Source organism: Colias philodice, chromosome 25 (genome assembly GCF_061535455.1).
Source record: "Colias philodice isolate Cphi_HAF_F1 chromosome 25, ilColPhil1 Martin Lab GWU primary, whole genome shotgun sequence".
NCBI lineage: Eukaryota > Metazoa > Arthropoda > Insecta > Lepidoptera > Pieridae > Colias > Colias philodice.
The window spans coordinates 8,474,305-8,493,226 of NC_143110.1; the positions used below are offsets into that span (position 1 = coordinate 8,474,305).

At 32.0% G+C, this 18,922-nt stretch overlaps 1 protein-coding gene across 1 annotated transcript; it reads left to right on the forward strand.

The window, feature by feature from the left end:
- Positions 1-99: 99 nt before the first annotated feature.
- LOC149477562 (uncharacterized) lies at positions 100-18,064 on the forward strand. Its single transcript, XM_089710988.1, has 6 exons — positions 100-324; positions 8,523-9,536; positions 9,872-10,078; positions 10,463-10,625; positions 13,042-13,194; positions 17,250-18,064. The coding sequence occupies exons 2-6, from the start codon at positions 8,534-8,536 to the stop codon at positions 17,332-17,334; spliced, it is 1,611 nt and encodes a 536-aa protein (XP_089567114.1). The 5' UTR covers positions 100-324; positions 8,523-8,533; the 3' UTR covers positions 17,335-18,064.
- Positions 18,065-18,922: the final 858 nt, after the last annotated feature.

Below are 18,922 nucleotides of genomic sequence, written 5' to 3' on the forward strand. Positions count from 1 at the left end.
TGTAAACATAATACTTAAATAAAAAAATACATAAAAGAAATAATTCTATAATAATCTTTCGTAAATTCCCATCCCTACCCGCCAAAGATCGGTACGCAATGCCGCTCATTTTGACATTTCACCGCGTTTTGGCGCGAACGACGCTCGCCACAGATTATATTCTTGTTGTTTTGAAATCGATTACGCGACGTTAAAGTTATAAATTGAATTTACAGTGAAAAAGTGCATTTAATAATATGTGCATTTGATGTGTGAAATTACGTTATAGTGTTTTATATTGGATATAAACTAGGGTATATTATTTATCGACAAGTTATTAATCAGGTACGTGAACTTTTTATTATAATCTCTAATATTTTTGTACTTGCGATAGTTCTTCAATTTACATTTTCTTTTACTTTCCTTATAAATACATATGTATTTATTAAATTGTAACGTATTGTGAAATCAGTTTTTGTAACTATTCTAAACAAGTACAATCAGCTAAAACTGAAGATATCCTATTGAGCCCCGAACGGCCCGATCGGTCCACGACACAATAGATTTTCTATTGTGTCTGTGATTCCGGGGCCTTAATATTGCACGCCTCATAAGCGAAGCGTTGAGGTGGGTACTACTGTCACTTCGCGCAAAACATCTGATTTTTCAAACTTAAAATGTCTTTATGTATCATACATTGCACTTGTAAGATAATACATACACACACATATTAAGAAAAAACAATATTTTTAACGTTCATGATATTTTTGATGTCATTTTTGTTATTTAAACTAGTTAAAAAAGAGTTTAAAAAAGTTCTGTCTTGGACGTCCGTGTGTCTGTATGTGCGGATCCTTTTTCTTGTTAACACGATAGCGACCGAAATACTTTACTAATCGAGTCTTTTTTTTTCTCTTACGCTTGAGTATGCTCAGGAATAGAACCCTTTCATTTTTCAGGGTCTGATTCGATGTGGTTTAATTGTTATTAAATAAACAAAAATAATAATTAATAAATATTTATTAAAAAAAATTATGAGGCGTGCACTTTTGGATTTTCCAAATTATCTTATGTATGTACTGAATTCAACATAAACCTAATTTTATGTTAGAAATATTTAGCAAAAGAATTGCTAAAATTTTTAGTGGGTAATATAATAACTACACCCGAATATATCCGCGATAAAAGAGAATTTTCCTGTCAATAGAGATAAATTTATTAGCATAGAAATTCAAGCAATATTTTAATATGGTCAAATAAAATTGTCAGATATCTTAATAGAAATTAAGAGCGATTCCGTTTAAATTACATAAGATGAAATACTTTGTGATGAAATTTGTGTCACTGTAACGTTTTCATATTATATTTTTTTCTTACATGTGTAGTTAATGCTATTCACATTTTTTTTATATAATTACATATGTCATTTACAATTCAAATATATTTGTCTCCTTTGTGTAGTGGTTATTGTCTAGCGTACAATCAGATGTCCTAGATACGATTCCGGTACAGACTAATATTATATATATACTGCTCTAAATATCTACTATAACATTTGCAATTCATAAATCTTTAAATAAAAGATAAACGTTCATGGTATCTATATCTATACCTACCTACTAATATTATAAAGAGGAAAGGTTTGTATGTATGTATGTATGGTTTTCACGCATAAACTACTGGACCGATTTTTATGAAATTTGGCACAGATAATCTTTAGACCCTGAGAAAGAACATAGGCTACCTTTTATTGCGAAATATGTACCACGGGCGAAGCCGGGGCGGACCGCTAGTCTATAATAATATGAGAAGTAAAGTAAGCATATTTTCCAAACAATTTTAAAGAATTAATGAACAATTATGGACAAATTCAACGATGGCTACCTAATTAGGTAGATTATAGCTTTAGATTCATTCTTAGATAGTTTTTACTTAGGAAAATTTTGCAAGGGTTTGGATTGTTGCGGCCTCGCCTGCTATTAGAGCTATTAAATTTAATTGCAGCTTTTGTTAGATGTGACGTTAAAAAAATATTTCGGTAAAGAAGTTTTGAGGGTCATCTGCACCTATCTATGTCATATTTAATACTAGCTTTCCGCCCGCGGCTTCGCCCGCTTTGTCTGAAACATAATATTATTACTAAAACCTTCAACCTACATATTATATACTAAAACCTTCCTCTTGAATCACTCTATCTATTAAAAAAAACGCATCAAAGTCCGTTGCGTAGTTTTAAAGATTTAAGCATACATAGGGACATAGGGACAGAGAAAGCGAAAGTTTTATATATGTACTATGTAGTGATAATATTTATAAAATATAGTCCTACTACAAGCCCGCGTATTATCTTAATAAAGGAAAAATCAAACACTAGAAAATACAGACTTTTCTTAGGTATTTATCGATAAGACAACTAATTTTGTTATATAGTATTCGTAACTATGCCCAAAGCAATAGAACATAAATAAATAAATAAATTGTCTGATTTGTTAAACTCGACAATCTATTAAATCAAACAAAAAATATTAACGTATCTTATGATTATGATTAAGTAATTATTTGCAAATTGCGTGTTAAATAACAAATGAACTTAATGGTCTTGACTCTCGACAAATTATGTTTTGTTATTTATCATATTATGTTATTCATGTTTATAATTGGTGGCTTGTAAGGTAAGAATAACAATAAAGGGGTTTTTTAATCATTACTTTCATGAAGTACTCCTTTCTTTTTCAATATACTTCAGTTTATCGAAATTATTCAGTTATTAGGACAGTATTTGTATGTACTTTAATGTGTGTTATATAAAATTTTCTAAGCAAGTAAATATATTAGGAGTAGGTACATCGAAAATATTATTGTAACCAAAATTTACATCGATTTTAACTCAAACTAAATATGATCTAGGTAGGTATGCCTTGCAGCTTGCTACAGATCAAGTTACTCCACAATCTAAATATCATCACCGTATAAACAATAAAAATATATTGTATTATTAAATAGAAAACGAGCATATTATAATCATAATAATTATCAGTAGAAGTATCTATTTAAAAAATATACTTAAATGTACTATTTAGTTCACAATTTAAAAAAAAAAATATTGTGTGGTTTTATGAAACCACGGTAAAAGTGAAACTGTTCGAACGGTTCCGAACACTGCTTTGTGTAGCGCATGTCGCGTGTCGGTCGGCTGCCGAGTAGGTATACCTACTCGGCAGCCTCGATACCCGCGACATGCGCTACACAGACCAAAAAGTTTGAGACGATGTAATAAAAGTTTCACTTTAAAAGTTATGATCGAAGTCGCATTCAAGAACAAGTTAATAATAAAAAAGGTTCTTGCGAAACAATGTACGAATAACAACACTTCAAGGATCTTATATTTCCTTGAAGTGGATCTATATGCCTTTCAAACGAACCAAGGTTACATTCTTAGCGTTTTTTCATATTATTACATTATGTAAATAATCATATGATGCCAAATATAATCATTTAATTTTAACGCACAAGGTGATTGACCGGGATTTACGTAATAATCAAAATAAACAACTTTTAAATTGTTGTAACGATTGTAGAGTTTGTTGATGTTTTATGTAATTTTAGCTTATTTTTAATTTTACTGAAGCTTATTTTTAATTTTATTACATTATATTTATTAATGTGCGTTTAAATGTCGTATTTAAATATGTACTTACCATTATCCATAGATATGGACTGGTAGGTAAGTTTTCTTTATTCTACTGATTTTATGTCTTTTAAATAAAAATCTCGATCACTTTAAAAGCACTTACTGTTAAAGACTTAATGATAAAGCTTTCTAATAAGTATATAATCAGATGTGAAAAATCTACGCCTTGGAAAAATCTTTCTATTGTCTTTTTTAAATGTCGCCTAGATATTTAATGATTACATAATGTATTCGTTCGTAGATAATTCTATGAAGTAATATTACTTTTTCTTATAGCTACGACGTAAGGTATATAATATATGTACCAACAACCTGTAACACCTGTAACCTGTAAATAACAATACCCATGTATTTAATATTATTGTATGTAACAAAAAAATGTAACAAGTTTTCCATAAATCTATATACTAATCAATAGGTACTAATATTATAAAGCTGAAGAGTTTGTTCGTTTGTTTGAACGCGCTAATCTCGGGAACTATTTGAAAAATTCTTAGATAGCCCATTAACCGAGCAAGGCTTGCTATATAATATCATCATGCTGACCAATAGGAGGGGAGCCACGCGGGTGAAACCGCGGAGCGCAGCTAGTGAATTAATATATTGATCGTAATGATAGTTCAATATTAACTTATCCAAATAAATTTTCGTGAGTTTGCATTGTTCAACCTTGAGGTTTCATCAGATATCATCAAATATTTACTTAACCACTCAAGTAGAAATAACTTACGCTCGATTTTCAAGTTCATTGTCGAATTTTATTGGTGTATATTATTGTGAAAAACAATCTTATTTTGTACTATCGGTCCGTCCCGGCTTCGTTCGTGGTACATATTTACGTTTTCTCTACATAAGAACCATCCTCGTACTTCAAGGAATATAATTAAAAAAGAATTATCGAAATCGGTCCACCCGTTCACGCGTGATGCCGTGACAGAGGAAAACGGGTTTTATTTTTATATGTTTATATAGATATATATATAATATATTGCTTATAAACTTTTTTATTTCATAAATATAATATGGGTTAAGTATCTTTATTGTCATTGAAGCTCTACCTTTGAGGACTCTACCATATCTATTATTAAGTTATCAAAAAATATACTTAGATACTTATTAAGTTATTTTAGAAAATAGGTAGGTACATAAGTAGGTAAGTTAAATATGTAAATGAAGGCTTTTTTACATGAATTAAAGAAATTATTCGTCACAATAATAAATAAATCTTACAAATTTCCATATAATCTATATAGTATATATAAAAATGAAACCGTTTTCCTTGGTCACGGCATCACGCGTGGATGGGTGGACCGATTTCGATAATTCTTTTTTATTATATTCCTTGAAATACGAGGATGGCTCTTATGTAGAGAAAACGTAAATATGTACCACGGGCGAAGCCGGGGCGGACCGCTAGTTCAAGATAAATCACAACAAAAGAAAAAAATTATAAGCTAAGATTATTCGAGTCTTGTTTAAAAATTGACCAACGTCTATTCCGCAACTGGTTATCTATTGTAGTGGTAAAAGTTTGAAGGTTGGGTTTGTAATTGATAGATTGAATCGATTGAAACTTAATGATTTAGCTTTTATGATATACTTGAGGCTAAATTATACTATGTTTTAAATAATAATAGAGCTAGTTTGTATATATATCTATTTGTACTTTTTTACGGTATATAATAATTACCTTATTCGGTACAGCAACCGTTATTTATTTATTAGGTTTTTGTTAATAATATTCAATGTAAAAAAATTATGTCAAGTGGATCGCGTATTGCGTTCAAAATCATTTTATTTGTCTATTCGCTTCCGAGTTTTTTCTAAAAAAGCAATTATTAATTACGATTAATTAGCCCCGTGTTACCGTACCATAGCAATCGCTTTACATAAGCCCTGTGTGGGCGCAGCATAACTGCATTCCACCATACGCGGCCTGTGATTACTGTGATTCAGGCCCATTTGCTGATCTTATACAAATGTCAAGGTTTCATTGCCTAACAATGTTTTCAAAGAAACAGAGTAGGGCAAGATGTTGATCTATTAGTTAGATACTTTATGTCGTATGCGGGTATTTAGATATTAATCTTGTGTGAATAACCTATTATATTATAAATTGCCATAATAAAATTTAGTATACGTACATTGGAGCTCTCCTTGCTTCACAAAATACTTATGTCTGTCCGCGACCGATGCCTTCCTTCCAGTGTTTATCTTCCTTCCCATTTGAGTATGAATGAATTTTATTCGTACATAAAATAGTATGTTTACTGGTAACTGGATTAAGAATCATATTAATTGCATAACGAGCTGTCTGGCAGTATCACCCGCGAATAAATTCAGGGACAGAATTGTTTTCCAAAAATAAAACAGTAGCGAGTAGCCTTTGTTAAACGACTATTATTATAATGAGCTTAGTAATAAAAGAAAATGTCTCCTGGCCAAAAAAATACATAAATAAATAAAACATTTGAATCCAATTAAATCTAAACTGTTTGTAAACGCATAAATCTTTTGTCATCACTAGTATATTAACAAATATGTAGGTAGTTACGAAATGCAATGACATCCCAAATTTTGTTCAATGTCGTAGGTTGATCATCTATTGACAAATCTCATATTAACCGACCTTTGTAAAGTGTGGTAATGTTTGTTGTAGCCACATAGTTAATTCCAATATTTATATACATGTTTCGAAACTACTTAAAAAAACATTTAATTCATTGAAAGATTTCATCTAATATAGTTTGGAACCCATGGCAATCTTTACCCATCAATAGTTCGACCGCGCTTTTTGTTGCTTAACCATGCTTAACCTGCATTTTGTTTACTTACCATTTAGTGCAACTGTATATCTACTTAACCAACTTAGCAAAAGCGTATGAAAACTTGTTGTTTAGTAACATTCGTTGGCCAATCAGTCGAGTTATTTACGTAACGTATCTCGAATCTTAGCATGCCTTATAGGTTTCTTCACTTAGTTTGCAAATTTTGCTGTATACCTATAAAATGTAAATATATTATGTCTGTATATAATAAGCAAATTTAATAACCCAAACCCCGACCTTGGCCGGAACGATAATTTCTGCGAACAATATGTTGGCAAGATTTATTCATTTAGAAATAAAAACAGCTTTACACACCCGCTTTTATATCAATTATATCTACAAGAAATATAAAATCTTATCTAAAGTAGAAATCCTTATGTTAATAATCAATTATTTTCGAGAAGTACAGTAAAGTACAAGAAACCTAGATACCGCAAAAAACATTATTTATTGTTTTAATAATAATTTGTCTTATAAATGCTGTTTTCGACACTACAAATAAATACTTCAATTGTTTTTGTACGCCAAAAAGTCTGCATTGATTAATTACGCGAACTTTCTAGTAAGTTATTGTTCTTACTTACTATCTGGCGCGTAACACCTTTGTTAAAAAATGTATTATTTTACGTTTTTAGACCACTGGCCCTGATACAGATTCCATTGTTTTATAACTTTATAAAATGCATGCAAACACGCACTGATTTTCTTTGTATCGAAGCAATATCGAACATTGTACTTATCGCTTCACAATCATATTTTTTAACTACTTTACCTAACTACGGTAGCATGTATAAATGGTCATAATAAAATGAATTGAAACGTGTTGGATTATAGCCTAATCTTCGTAGATTGACTTATTGAAATTATCACTGCCCTAGCTGCGCCCCGCGAATTTACTTGCAGTGCTACGCTCCTGTTGATCTCAGCATGATGATATATAGCCTATAGTCTTCCTAGATAAATGGGCTATCTAACACTAAAATAATTTTTCAAATCGGACTTGTAGTTCTTGAGATTAGCACTTTCAAACAAACGAAGAACAAACTCTTCAGCTGTATAATATTAGATAAGTATAGATACAATAAACAGTATAAAACATAGTCGCTTCCTGCTATATCCCTTATTATGCTTAGATCTCAAAAACTACTCAACTAATTTTGAGGCGGGTTTATCAATGTGTAGAGGAAGGTTTATGTAAATAACTCGCATTATTTCATACGTCCGAAGCAAAGGACGACGCTACAATGATATTATATGGGATAAAAAAGATTACGTTAAAAATACTACTTGTATTAAATATTAATATGTAGTGTAAGTGATACCTATTGACCCTATTGTATCAATAATATAGGAAATATTTATTTGTTATATTTCGTATATGAGCTAGTAACTCAGTACCTTTCTCTTCCGTAATAATCAATAACCAATAATAATATACCTACCTAATATCAATTGACTATCATATCAAATTGGCAAACGTTTCGAGGTGGATAGAGTCTATCTATTGCACCAAAAGGAATCGAGAGCTTTATTTCGTAATTCCCGGAAATATTATATTTTGAACTGCAGCAAACTATCTCAACATTGAATCGTTTTTATATAAAATTTTGTAAAATACACAACACTTATTTTACAAAAAGAAAATTATCGTATCGACTATTGAGTCGAAAATGTATACGTAATTGATAATAATAATATGTTACGTAATGGTTGAAACATATTTCACTTGCGACAATTAATGTCAGATTTGCGTTAATATAGGCTTGCAATGAAAAATGATGATGACCTTAAAGATGCACTTAATAAACCCTTGCACTTAATTGACTTTACCCATACCAAATTTGATACATTGTTATTTCTTAACGCACAATTATTACTCTTTTAATTATACTTAATACTCGTGTTTCATTCAATGTACAGAGTTCGAATTTTTTCAGAGCATTTATGAAACCTGACGAAATCATTTAGTCCAGTTGTTTTCTAGTTCAATGACACTGTACTTACAACATTATTACTTGTTTCAGATGGCTTCAAGATGTTCCGCAAGGTGAGGCGGAAGATGAACTATATCTTCACATTTCTTTTATTCATAAGTCTCTCAAACGCTCTGCCAAAAGCGCTGGATTTCCCAGAAAACATACATTCAAATAACGATATTGACAATGATATCATCGACTTTGACGATGAGTATTCATTGAAATATAATAAGAAATATGACAGTTCATCATGGAATGACTATAATAAAGATTCATATAGATATACTGTTGATAAATATTCCAAAGATGACCAAGACAATAAGAAGTTAGATAGTAAGAACAATGATACAGATAGTGTATCTGTTACTACAGAATCGGAAGACTTAAGTGTTATTCCAATTGAACTTATATCAACAACAGAAAATGGAAGCTACGTTGAAACAACGACAGAATATGATTTAACTGTTATCCCTTTATCATCCACTGATAAAACTACACATCTAGTCCTAAATGATACGTTCGTTTTATCAGTGTCTACTGAAAAATCAGAAGATTACAATAATACAACAGAATTTTTCGAACTTACTACAAGAGCGAATTATAGCGAGGCTACAACAATTAGTGTTAGTAATTTATCTATACCAACAACAACAGATTATGAACTGGAGAATGCAACAGATTCATTTACCACTGAATCAAGTACAGTAATATCATCAAACGAAACTGATTCAAATAAAACTGCCAGTACAGACGTTGTTGACAGAGGTATAGAAAGTGGAGAGGTAGAAGATGTCCCAGTATTCACAGAGTTAGATACAGAGGAACAAGATGTTCCAGAAGATTATTATGATTCAAAAGATATTGTACCAACACCAGCACCAAAGACAGACGCGTTGTCTGTGATCTTTGGTTTTGCTGGTAGCGTGGTAGAGGGTGTGGTAGAAAGTGTAGCGGAAAGACTGTTTCCTAAAACGATTTATGATTTATTCAAACGGATGCAGAAACAAAATGAAGCATTGGAAGCGGAAAAGTTAAGGAGCAGAGAGGAGAATGGTGGAATAGGTATGGTAAATATTTTTTTTTATTTGTAGTAACAGTAGATGTTATTGTAATCGCAAATATTTAGGTTCCTTATACTGCATTCACACTTATTTATCTAGGAACGAAAAGGTAATGTGATAATGACAGCTTGAAATATATTTCCGCAAGTAACCTTTTAGAAGAATATGTTTCTGGTTTTTAATATCAATGTACCTGTGAACTGAACAGATCACGTAATGAATTCAGACAATATCAAGGTTTTAAACATATTTTATTTTGATATTAGTAATTATTTTCGTACTAACACTTATGTATCATCAGAAATTACTAAATGTATTACAACGATCTAATTTCAGGCCATTTCACACGAGGCGTTATCAAATCAATATCAACTGGTCTGAGTAAGCCCTTTAGCCAGTTAATGGCTGGAGCTCGTGACATTGGCTCTTTGGACAGTGACAGAGGCTTCGTCAGCAGCCTGGCGTCTGGAGTTACCAGTGTGGCCAATGTTGCTAATTCTATGGTGGATATGTTTAAGGATCGTGTGCAGGCTATTTATCCAGGTACATAATGGAAAAGTACAGTTGTTAGGGACAGCAATTTTTCGATTACTTTTTAATTAATATTAAGTTTGCAGTCTTAAGCTTTCCAACGCATACATGATTAAATTCTAGCAGTTTACGTGTTAAATCAGCAAATTTTTGCAAATAGTTTTGAAGGTTACATTTTTTAGTCATATCATAAAAATTGAAAAAAAAAATTGTATCCATCGTCCTCATGATGAGTTACTAATATAAAATTATTATTAATATTCTTAATGTTTTTATCGATAAAATAACTGAATGTAAAAGGGTTGGGTACTTTTTCTTTGGCGAACAGTTGGGTGTTCTACTAAAACCTAAAAGATTCTCTTATAAAAGCAATAATTCTTATTTATATTCTTCCAGGTACCCTCTGGTGCGGTGACGGGCACTCCGCCCAGGCCCGTTCCAGTGACTTAGGTCTATTTTTCTTCACGGACACTTGCTGCAGGCAACATGACGCTTGCAAGCTGTATATTACAGCTGGCGAGACGAGGTTCGGGCTCACCAATACTGGGCTCTTTACTAGGTTTGTAATTATTAATAACTATTACACTATTATTTATTACCTATTTACTTTTGGGTATATATTGTGTATAATAATGTTTCCGTTTACTTTTATTTATGTTGTTGTTGTTAGGCACAGGTACGTTTGTGATATATTTGCATTTATCATTTAATTTTTTTCTTTATCTTATATTCTTGTTTATTTAACCCATTATGTGATAGGTACTCCGTTATTGCTATTCCGAATCAAAAATTAGCCACAGTACGAGATTAAATGTTTATGATAAAAGCCATTTTATGTAATTACTAGATTTCCGCCCGCGGCTTCGCCCGCGTTTTCAAAGGAAAACCCGCATAGTTCCCGTTCCCGTGGGATTTCCGGGATAAAACCTATCCTATGTGTTAATCCAAGTTACCCTCTATATGTGTGCTAAATTTCATTGTAATCGGTTCAGTAGTTTTTACGTGAAAGAGTAACAAACATCCATACATCCATACATCCATACTTACAAACTTTCGCCTTTATAATAGTATTAAGATTAAGATGTAGGTAACATTCGTTACGTCCAGTTGTTATAATTAAGTGTCTTGACATATCGATGTTATCATTTCGCGACAAAATATTTCAAAAATCCTCATTTGCAAAGGTTAAGTTATTATATAATAAACCAAATTGTGACATATCCATAAACATCACATGTGACTTATATCTCGATCGAAATTTGCATATAAAAGTAATACATACAAAACACAATATGACCCAGATTTATACCATTTTTGCAACAATATCAGATTTTATCATTGTGTGAGAATATAGCTCTAAAACTTGTATCTACGATCTGAAGCCGTGTTATTACCATTTAATAGTAAATTACAACTATAAAGTTGCACAAAATGTTTATTCGTCTATTATGACACAGAAGATCAAAGATGATACCTTCGCGATGACAAATAAGCGTGGAGATTTCACAAAACGACACAAACTTTAAATAAATGGATGCTAATAATGTAAATGCCAAAGTAAAATTTTTAACTGTGTTTTTAATCTCGAAACCAACTATTAAGAAGAAGATATTTGGCTAATTCTACTGATAAGACTTTACACTATACGATAATTACTACAATATGCTAAACATAATATAATTTAATCAGAAAAGATAAAAATAGGCGTGTATGCCGTGCACACGTGTCAGAAGTGAAACTTCTTTGGCAAGATTCAAAGATACCAAAATCGTCGCCATCCTCCATGACGTGACGGTATTATTATTACGCGACCTTGAAATTTTACTTTTAACGCGCTTATAGAAGTTTCATATCAAAAATAAAGTTGCTCAAAGACACTTATTTTAGAAAACGACAGGCTTTGTTTTTTTTTTTAAAGCTAGCTAATCAACCAGCAAACTGCTACCAATTAACATCACGTCACCAACCATCACGACAACAATTAGAAACAATCACGATTAAAATCCAATCCAACGGCACCAAAGCCAAGTGATAAGATCTCGGCACACTTTCACCTGCGCTTGCGCAACCGTTATCTAACGAGCCGCGCGCCGCAGTTTCCGAAATCCGATCATTGTGTGATACGCTTGTTATATCCGTTGATTAAAATACAATGATTAGAAAAAAATCTGTTTAAAAAGTTGTGTATCACATCCGTAATTATATTTGTGTGTGAATTGAACTTTTTAAAAAGGGTAATTAATTATACTTACACAAAAGTAAAACAAAATTAATTAGATTATTTTTCCGACCCAAATATCGACCAATAGAATTGCACCATTCGACGTCACGTGGTACGACCTACATGGTATTATACTGATAATTTTTTGAAAATTTTCTCTGGTCGTTGACGTCAAACTGACAGGTTGAATTCAATTGTGAAATTATTGGCCGACATTTGGGACGGAAAAATAATCTCCCGAATACCACACGAGCTTCAAAATTATCTGGCATTTCCCTCAAGGTTCCCTGCAAACAAATAAAGTCGTCAAGTTTTTCAGAAAAAATCACTCGCGCTTCGCGCTCGTGATTTTTTAACCTTGACTAAAAGCTTGACTCCTTCATTTGTTTGCAACGAACCTATCGGAAAATACCCGATAATTTTGAAGCTCTTGTGGTATTATAAGTGAAAATTTGTAGGTGACATTCAAATAATTAAACAGAAGCCTCAAACGCTCTTCCGAATGAGGTTCGTCCGAATTTCGGATTATAACAGGCAAGATATATCTCTAGCAAGAGCGGTTTATATTTTCTTAGTAATTAACACTATAGATACCTACTTATGTTAAGAGTAGAATAGTTATTATAATAATTTGGCGTTGTAAATGACAGTTTTTTTAGGAGCTTATAGCTCTATATTATAACTGTACCATCATTTATTGATGTGTACCTATTTAAATAAATAAATAAATTGTAAAATTTTTACGTATTCCCAGATCGCACTGCACTTGCGACACGAAATTCCGCGAATGTCTGAAGAAGACCAACTCGCTGGTGTCCGCGCAGATCGGGCTCACTTACTTCAACGTGTTGGGACCGCAGTGCTTTCGTAAAGCACACCCGATTGTCAAGTGCGTGAGGAGAACGAGGTTGGTGGACACTTTTCAGATTATTTTAATTTTATTTTAATTTTTACACTAGCTGGGTGCTCCGCTCCTGTTGGTCTTAACGTGATGATAAAAAATAAAATAAAAAATAAAAATAAAAAAGAGTTTATTTTCTCACATTGGTTACATTATTTTTTTTTATAATTATAGCCTATATCCTTCCTTGATAAATGGGCTATCTAACACTGAAATAATTTTTCAAATCCGACCCGTAGTCCCAGCGATAAGCGCGTTCAAACAAACTCGTCAGCTTTATAATATAGAATATTATTATTATAAATATAATATTTTGATCTACACTAATAATATTATAAAGAGGAAAACTTTGTTTGTTTGTTTGTTTGTTTGATTGTAATGAATAGGCTCATAAACTACTGGACCGATTTCAAAAATTCTTTCACCATTCGAAAGCTACATTATCCACGAGTAACATAGGCTAGGTTTTATCCCGGAAATCCCACGGGAACGGGAACTATGCGGGTTTTTCTTTGAAAACGCGGGCGAAGCCGCAGGCGGAAAGCTAGTAAATTATATAATACTAGCGGTCCGCCCCGGCTTCGCCCGTGGTACATATTTCGCAATAAAAAGTGGCCTATGTCCTTTCTCGGGTATCAAAATATCTCTATACCAAATTTCATGCAAATTGGTTCAGTAGTTAAGGTGTGATTGAGTAACAGACAGACAGACAGAGTTACTTTCGCATTTATAATATTAAGTATGGATGTGCTATTTATTAAATAGGTTTGAAGTTGGTGCCGAACATTGCACTTAGTATTAAGCCCGTGCACCGACATCAAACCTTTTTAATAAATAGCACATATAAATAATATGTAGTAAAATATAATAATGTCAAATCTTTTTTATTTCTTACTTTTCCGTTTTTGAAGTCGGTTGTTTTTAACGCAGTTATTTTTATTAGTGAATATTAAGCTTTCCGTGCGATGAGAGCTTTTTATGAAAATTAAGCTCTCCGTGTGATTAGAGCTTCTTGTGAAAATTAAGCTCTCCGTGCGATAAGAGCCTTTAATGAAAATTAAGCTCTGCGTGCGATTAGAGATTTTTGTGAAAATTAAGGTCTCCGTGCGATTAGAGCTTTTTGTGAAAATTAAGCTATCCGTTCGATTAGAGCTTTTAATGAAAATTAAGCTCTCCGTGCGATTATAGTTTTTTTGAAAATTAAGCCTCCGTGCGATTAGAGCTTTTTGTGAAAATTAAGCTCTCCATGCGATTCGAGCTTTTTGTGAAAATTAAGCTCTCCGTGCGATTAAGAGCTTTTTTGTGAAAATTTAGCTTTCCGTGCGAATAGAGCTTTTTGTGAAAATTAAGCTCTCCATGCGATTCAAGCTTTTTGTGAAAATTAAGCTCTCCGTGCGATAAAGAGCTTTTTGTGAAAATTAAGCTCACCGTGCGATTAGAGCTTTTTGTGAAAATTAAGCTCTCCGTGCGATTAGAGCTTTTTGTGAAAATTAAGCTCTCCGTGGGATTAGAGCTTTTTGTGAAAATTAAGCTCTCCATGCGATTAGAGCTTTTTGTGAAAATTAAGCTCTCCGTGCGATTAGAGCTTTTTGTGAAAATAAAGCTCTCCATGCGATTAGAGCTTTTTGTGAAAATAAAGCTCTCCATGCGATTAGAGCTTTTTGTGAAAATTAAGCTCTCCGTGCGATTAGTTTTTTGTGAAAATTAAGCTTTCTGTGCGAATAGAGCTTTTTGTGAAAATTAAGCTCTCCGTGCGATTAGAGCTTTTTGTGAAAATTAAGCTCTCCATGCGATTAGAGCTTTTTGTGAAAATTAAGCTCCTCGTGCGATTAGAGCTTTTTGTGAAAATTAAGCTCTCCATGCGCTTAGAGCTTTTTGTAAAAATTAAGCTCTCCGTGCGATTAGAGCTTTTTATGAAAATTAAGCTTTCCGTGCGATTAGTTTTTTGCGAAAATTAAGCTCCAAGCGATTAGAGTTTTTTTGTGACAATTAAGCTTTCCGTGCGATTAGAGCTTTTTGTGAAAATTAAGCTTTCCTTGCGAATAGAGCTTTTTGTGAAAATTAAGCTCTCCGTGCGATTAGAGCTTTTTGTGAAAATTAAGCTCTCCATGCGATTAGAGCTTTTTGTGAAAATTAAGCTCTCCGTGCGATTAGAGCTTTTTGTGAAAATGAAGCTCTCCATGCGTTGAGAGCTTTTGTAAAAATTAAGCTCTCCGTGCGATTAGAGCTTTTTATGAAAATTAAGCTTTCCGTGCGATTAGTTTTTTGTGAAAATTAAGCACGCCGTGCGATGAGAGCTTTTTGACAAAATTAAGCTCTCCGTGCGATGAGTTTTTTGTGTAAATTAAGCTTTCCGTGCGATTAGAGCTTAATGAGAAAAATTAAGCTCTCCATGCGATGAGAGTTTTTTGTGAAAATAAAGCTCCGTGCGATTAGAGTTTTTTTATGAAAATTAAGCTTTCCGTGCGAATAGAGCTTTTTGTAAAAATTAAGCTCTCCATGGGATTAGAGCTCTTTGTGAAAATTGAGCTCTCCGTGCGATTAGAGCCTTTAATGAAAATTAAGCTCTCCATGCGATTAGTTTTTAGTGAATATTAAGCTTTCCGTGCGATTAGAGCTTTTTAAGAAAATTAAGCTCTCCTTGTGATTAGAGCTTCTTGTGAAAATTAAGCTCTGTGTGATTAGAGGTTCTTGTGAAAATTAAGCTTTCCGTGTGATTAGAGCTTTTTGTGAAAATGAAGCTCTCCGTGCGATTAGAGCTTTTTTGAGAAAATTAAGCTTTCCGTGCAAATAGAGCTTTTTGTGAATATAAAGCTTTCAGTGCGATTGAAACTTTTTATGAAAATTAAGCTCTCCATGCGATTAGAGCTTTTTTGTAAAAATTAAGCTCACCGTGCGATTAGAGCTTTTTGTGAAAATTAAGCTTTCCGTGCGATTAGAGCTTGTGCGAAAATTAAGCTCTCCGTGCGATTAGAGCTTTTTGTGAAAATTAAGCTTTCAGTGCGATTAAAGCTTTTTGTGAAAATTAAGCTCTCCGTGCGATGAGAGTTTTTTGTGAAAATTAAGCTCTCCGTGCGATTAGAGCTTTTTTGTGAAAATTTAGCTTTCCGTGCAATTAGAGCCTTTAATGAAAATTAAGCTCTCTATGCGATTTTATGCGTGTTATCAATTCGGCCGTTATATTTTTTTTTATGTATGTACACCGATTACTCCGAGGTTTCTGAACCGATTTACGTGATTCTTTTTTTGTTCGATGCGGGATGGTGTCGAATTGGTCCCATATTTTTTTATTCGGAGAGGAGAAATAAAAATAACTGCGTTAAAAACAACCGACTTCAAAAACGGAAAAGTAAGAAATAAAAAAGATTTGATATTATTAACTACTACATAATATTATTGTACATATTTCGCAATAAAAAGCGGCCTATGTCCTTTCTCGGGTATCAAAATATCTCTATACCAAATTTCATGCAAATTGGTTCAGTAGTTAAGGCGTGATTGAGTAACAGACAGACAGACAGAGTTACTTTCGCATTTATAATGTTAGTATGGATGTTAACACTTTATTAAATTTTGTAACAAATGTATTTATAACTATGCAAAGTGTACGATTTGGAGACTATTATGGTGCTCTTCCACTAATAATGTGCGATGTGTAGCGAGGAATGTTTGTAAATAACCAAACATATTGTTTCATTTAGTTTGAAGTTTGCGATACTATTGGTTATTTACACATTCCTCGCTACACAATACACATCCTCGCACATTATTGGTGGATAAGCAACCTTATATTATGTTACATTATGACAGAAATTTGTATGAATTTAAATATTTCCTATTATCATATTTTAATCTGTATCCATTAAACTTAATGGATTTTTAGCATTAAGTTGGTTTAGTTAAAATAACGTCCTAGTTAATTACAAATATGTAATGACAAATGCTGCGACTGACTCTGACTGATTTTTTATTTTCTTAAGATCTTTATATAATGAGTAACTGCAACCACGAGAGAGTTAATTTATACATTTTATTAATATATTTATTTTATAATATTTCAGGTTAACCGGCCAGAAATGCGAAGAGTACGAATTGGACTACACAAAGCCCAAAATGTGGCAGTGGTTTGACAATGATACTTTCTAATTACACAGTGAAGAAAATAGTGACTTTCTCTAAAAAATATAGTGACAAAGTGACTTTAAGACTTTAAAATTACAAATAAAACAGCTTGTGTGCAGCAGTTTTATCAAAAAAATGTGAAGATGATTTGACCACTCGCCCTCAGTCTCCCCGCGTTCATAGTTTTAAAATATGTTAGGAATTGCAGTTTATTAAAATAAAAAAGCGTTTCTAACTTTCACAATAGTTATATTATACGAAAGAACGTTAATATTTAATTAGAGTGCGACTAAAAACGAATATCAGTTAATTACTTTTTAACGGATTTAAAACGTGATTTTTTTTAATTGTATATCAAGTAAGTTAAAAAATTGAGAATAAATCGTGATTTTTGTCCATAAAAATGATTTAGCTTCTGAATAAGTTCGCTTTTGAAACGAAATTATAAACGAATTATGTTTCTAAAATGTTTGAGTAATAACGGCCTATGGATTTCTTATAAAATGTTATCATATTATGTATTTTATTCTACAATTCATTTACATAATATCTTACAGATATTCTAAAGAGAATAATAAAAAAAATAGTGAACGTGTATTTAGATAAAATTAACATTAAGTACCTATTGGATAATGTTACATATTTCAAGAACATTATAGTCGTAATTTTCTCAAACAATTCTGTATTATTATAATACCGAATTATTTTGATAACCATTTAATAATTTAATAATAGTGTTAAGTTATTGTACAAATGTTTTATACGTGATTAAAATTATTATAATGTTACAATGTGTTTCATTTAAACTATAACGCCTGATGATTTTTACTGAGCTATACATTTTGCTTACGAGTTTCAAGACATGCCAACATGTTTAAAAACATGTTAAATATTAATAAAGATCTCAAAATAATAGCTTACCCATAATAAAATAATAATAATAATAAAATTCTTTATTGACATAATTACACAGGTCAAAATAATGAATCCTTCGGCTCCCGAACTATTTTAAAACTGTGTCTCAGGAGCCAGAGGCTTCTCCCAATATTGATCATAATATTATGTCTATAAAATAAACTAAACTAAAAGCTCTAAAAATTAATTAAACTTGTAATGACGTCTAGAAAAGAGTATCTCGAATTAGTTCCCAAATAATTATTAATTACAATCGTTTAAAAAGACGTCAACAATGTTTTTTTTATTTATATATAAATCAGTTCAGTAATTTTTGCTTAAAATAGCAACGACAATGAAATATTTTTGGATTAATGTAATCTGCCTTTAGATCGCATTCCGTTCAAATTATATTCCATATTTCGCTATTCGATTTTTTGAACACAAATGATAAACAAATATCTGACTGAGCTTTTTTCTTCACAAATTTCCGCTGGGGTTCGAAACCATGGTTAGCTCAGACGTCTGAGAGTGTACGTATCAAATAAGACTAATCGACCATGTGTGATAATTGACTAAAAAAACCCGATGCCAATTATTTAAATAAAATAAATCTTCACATTGTTCAAGTTGTGTGATCTATTTGGTAAAGGAAAATGCAATTTGTATTGGAAATTTCACGAAGAAATCAGCATGTCTAAGAACCAAAAATTTTAAC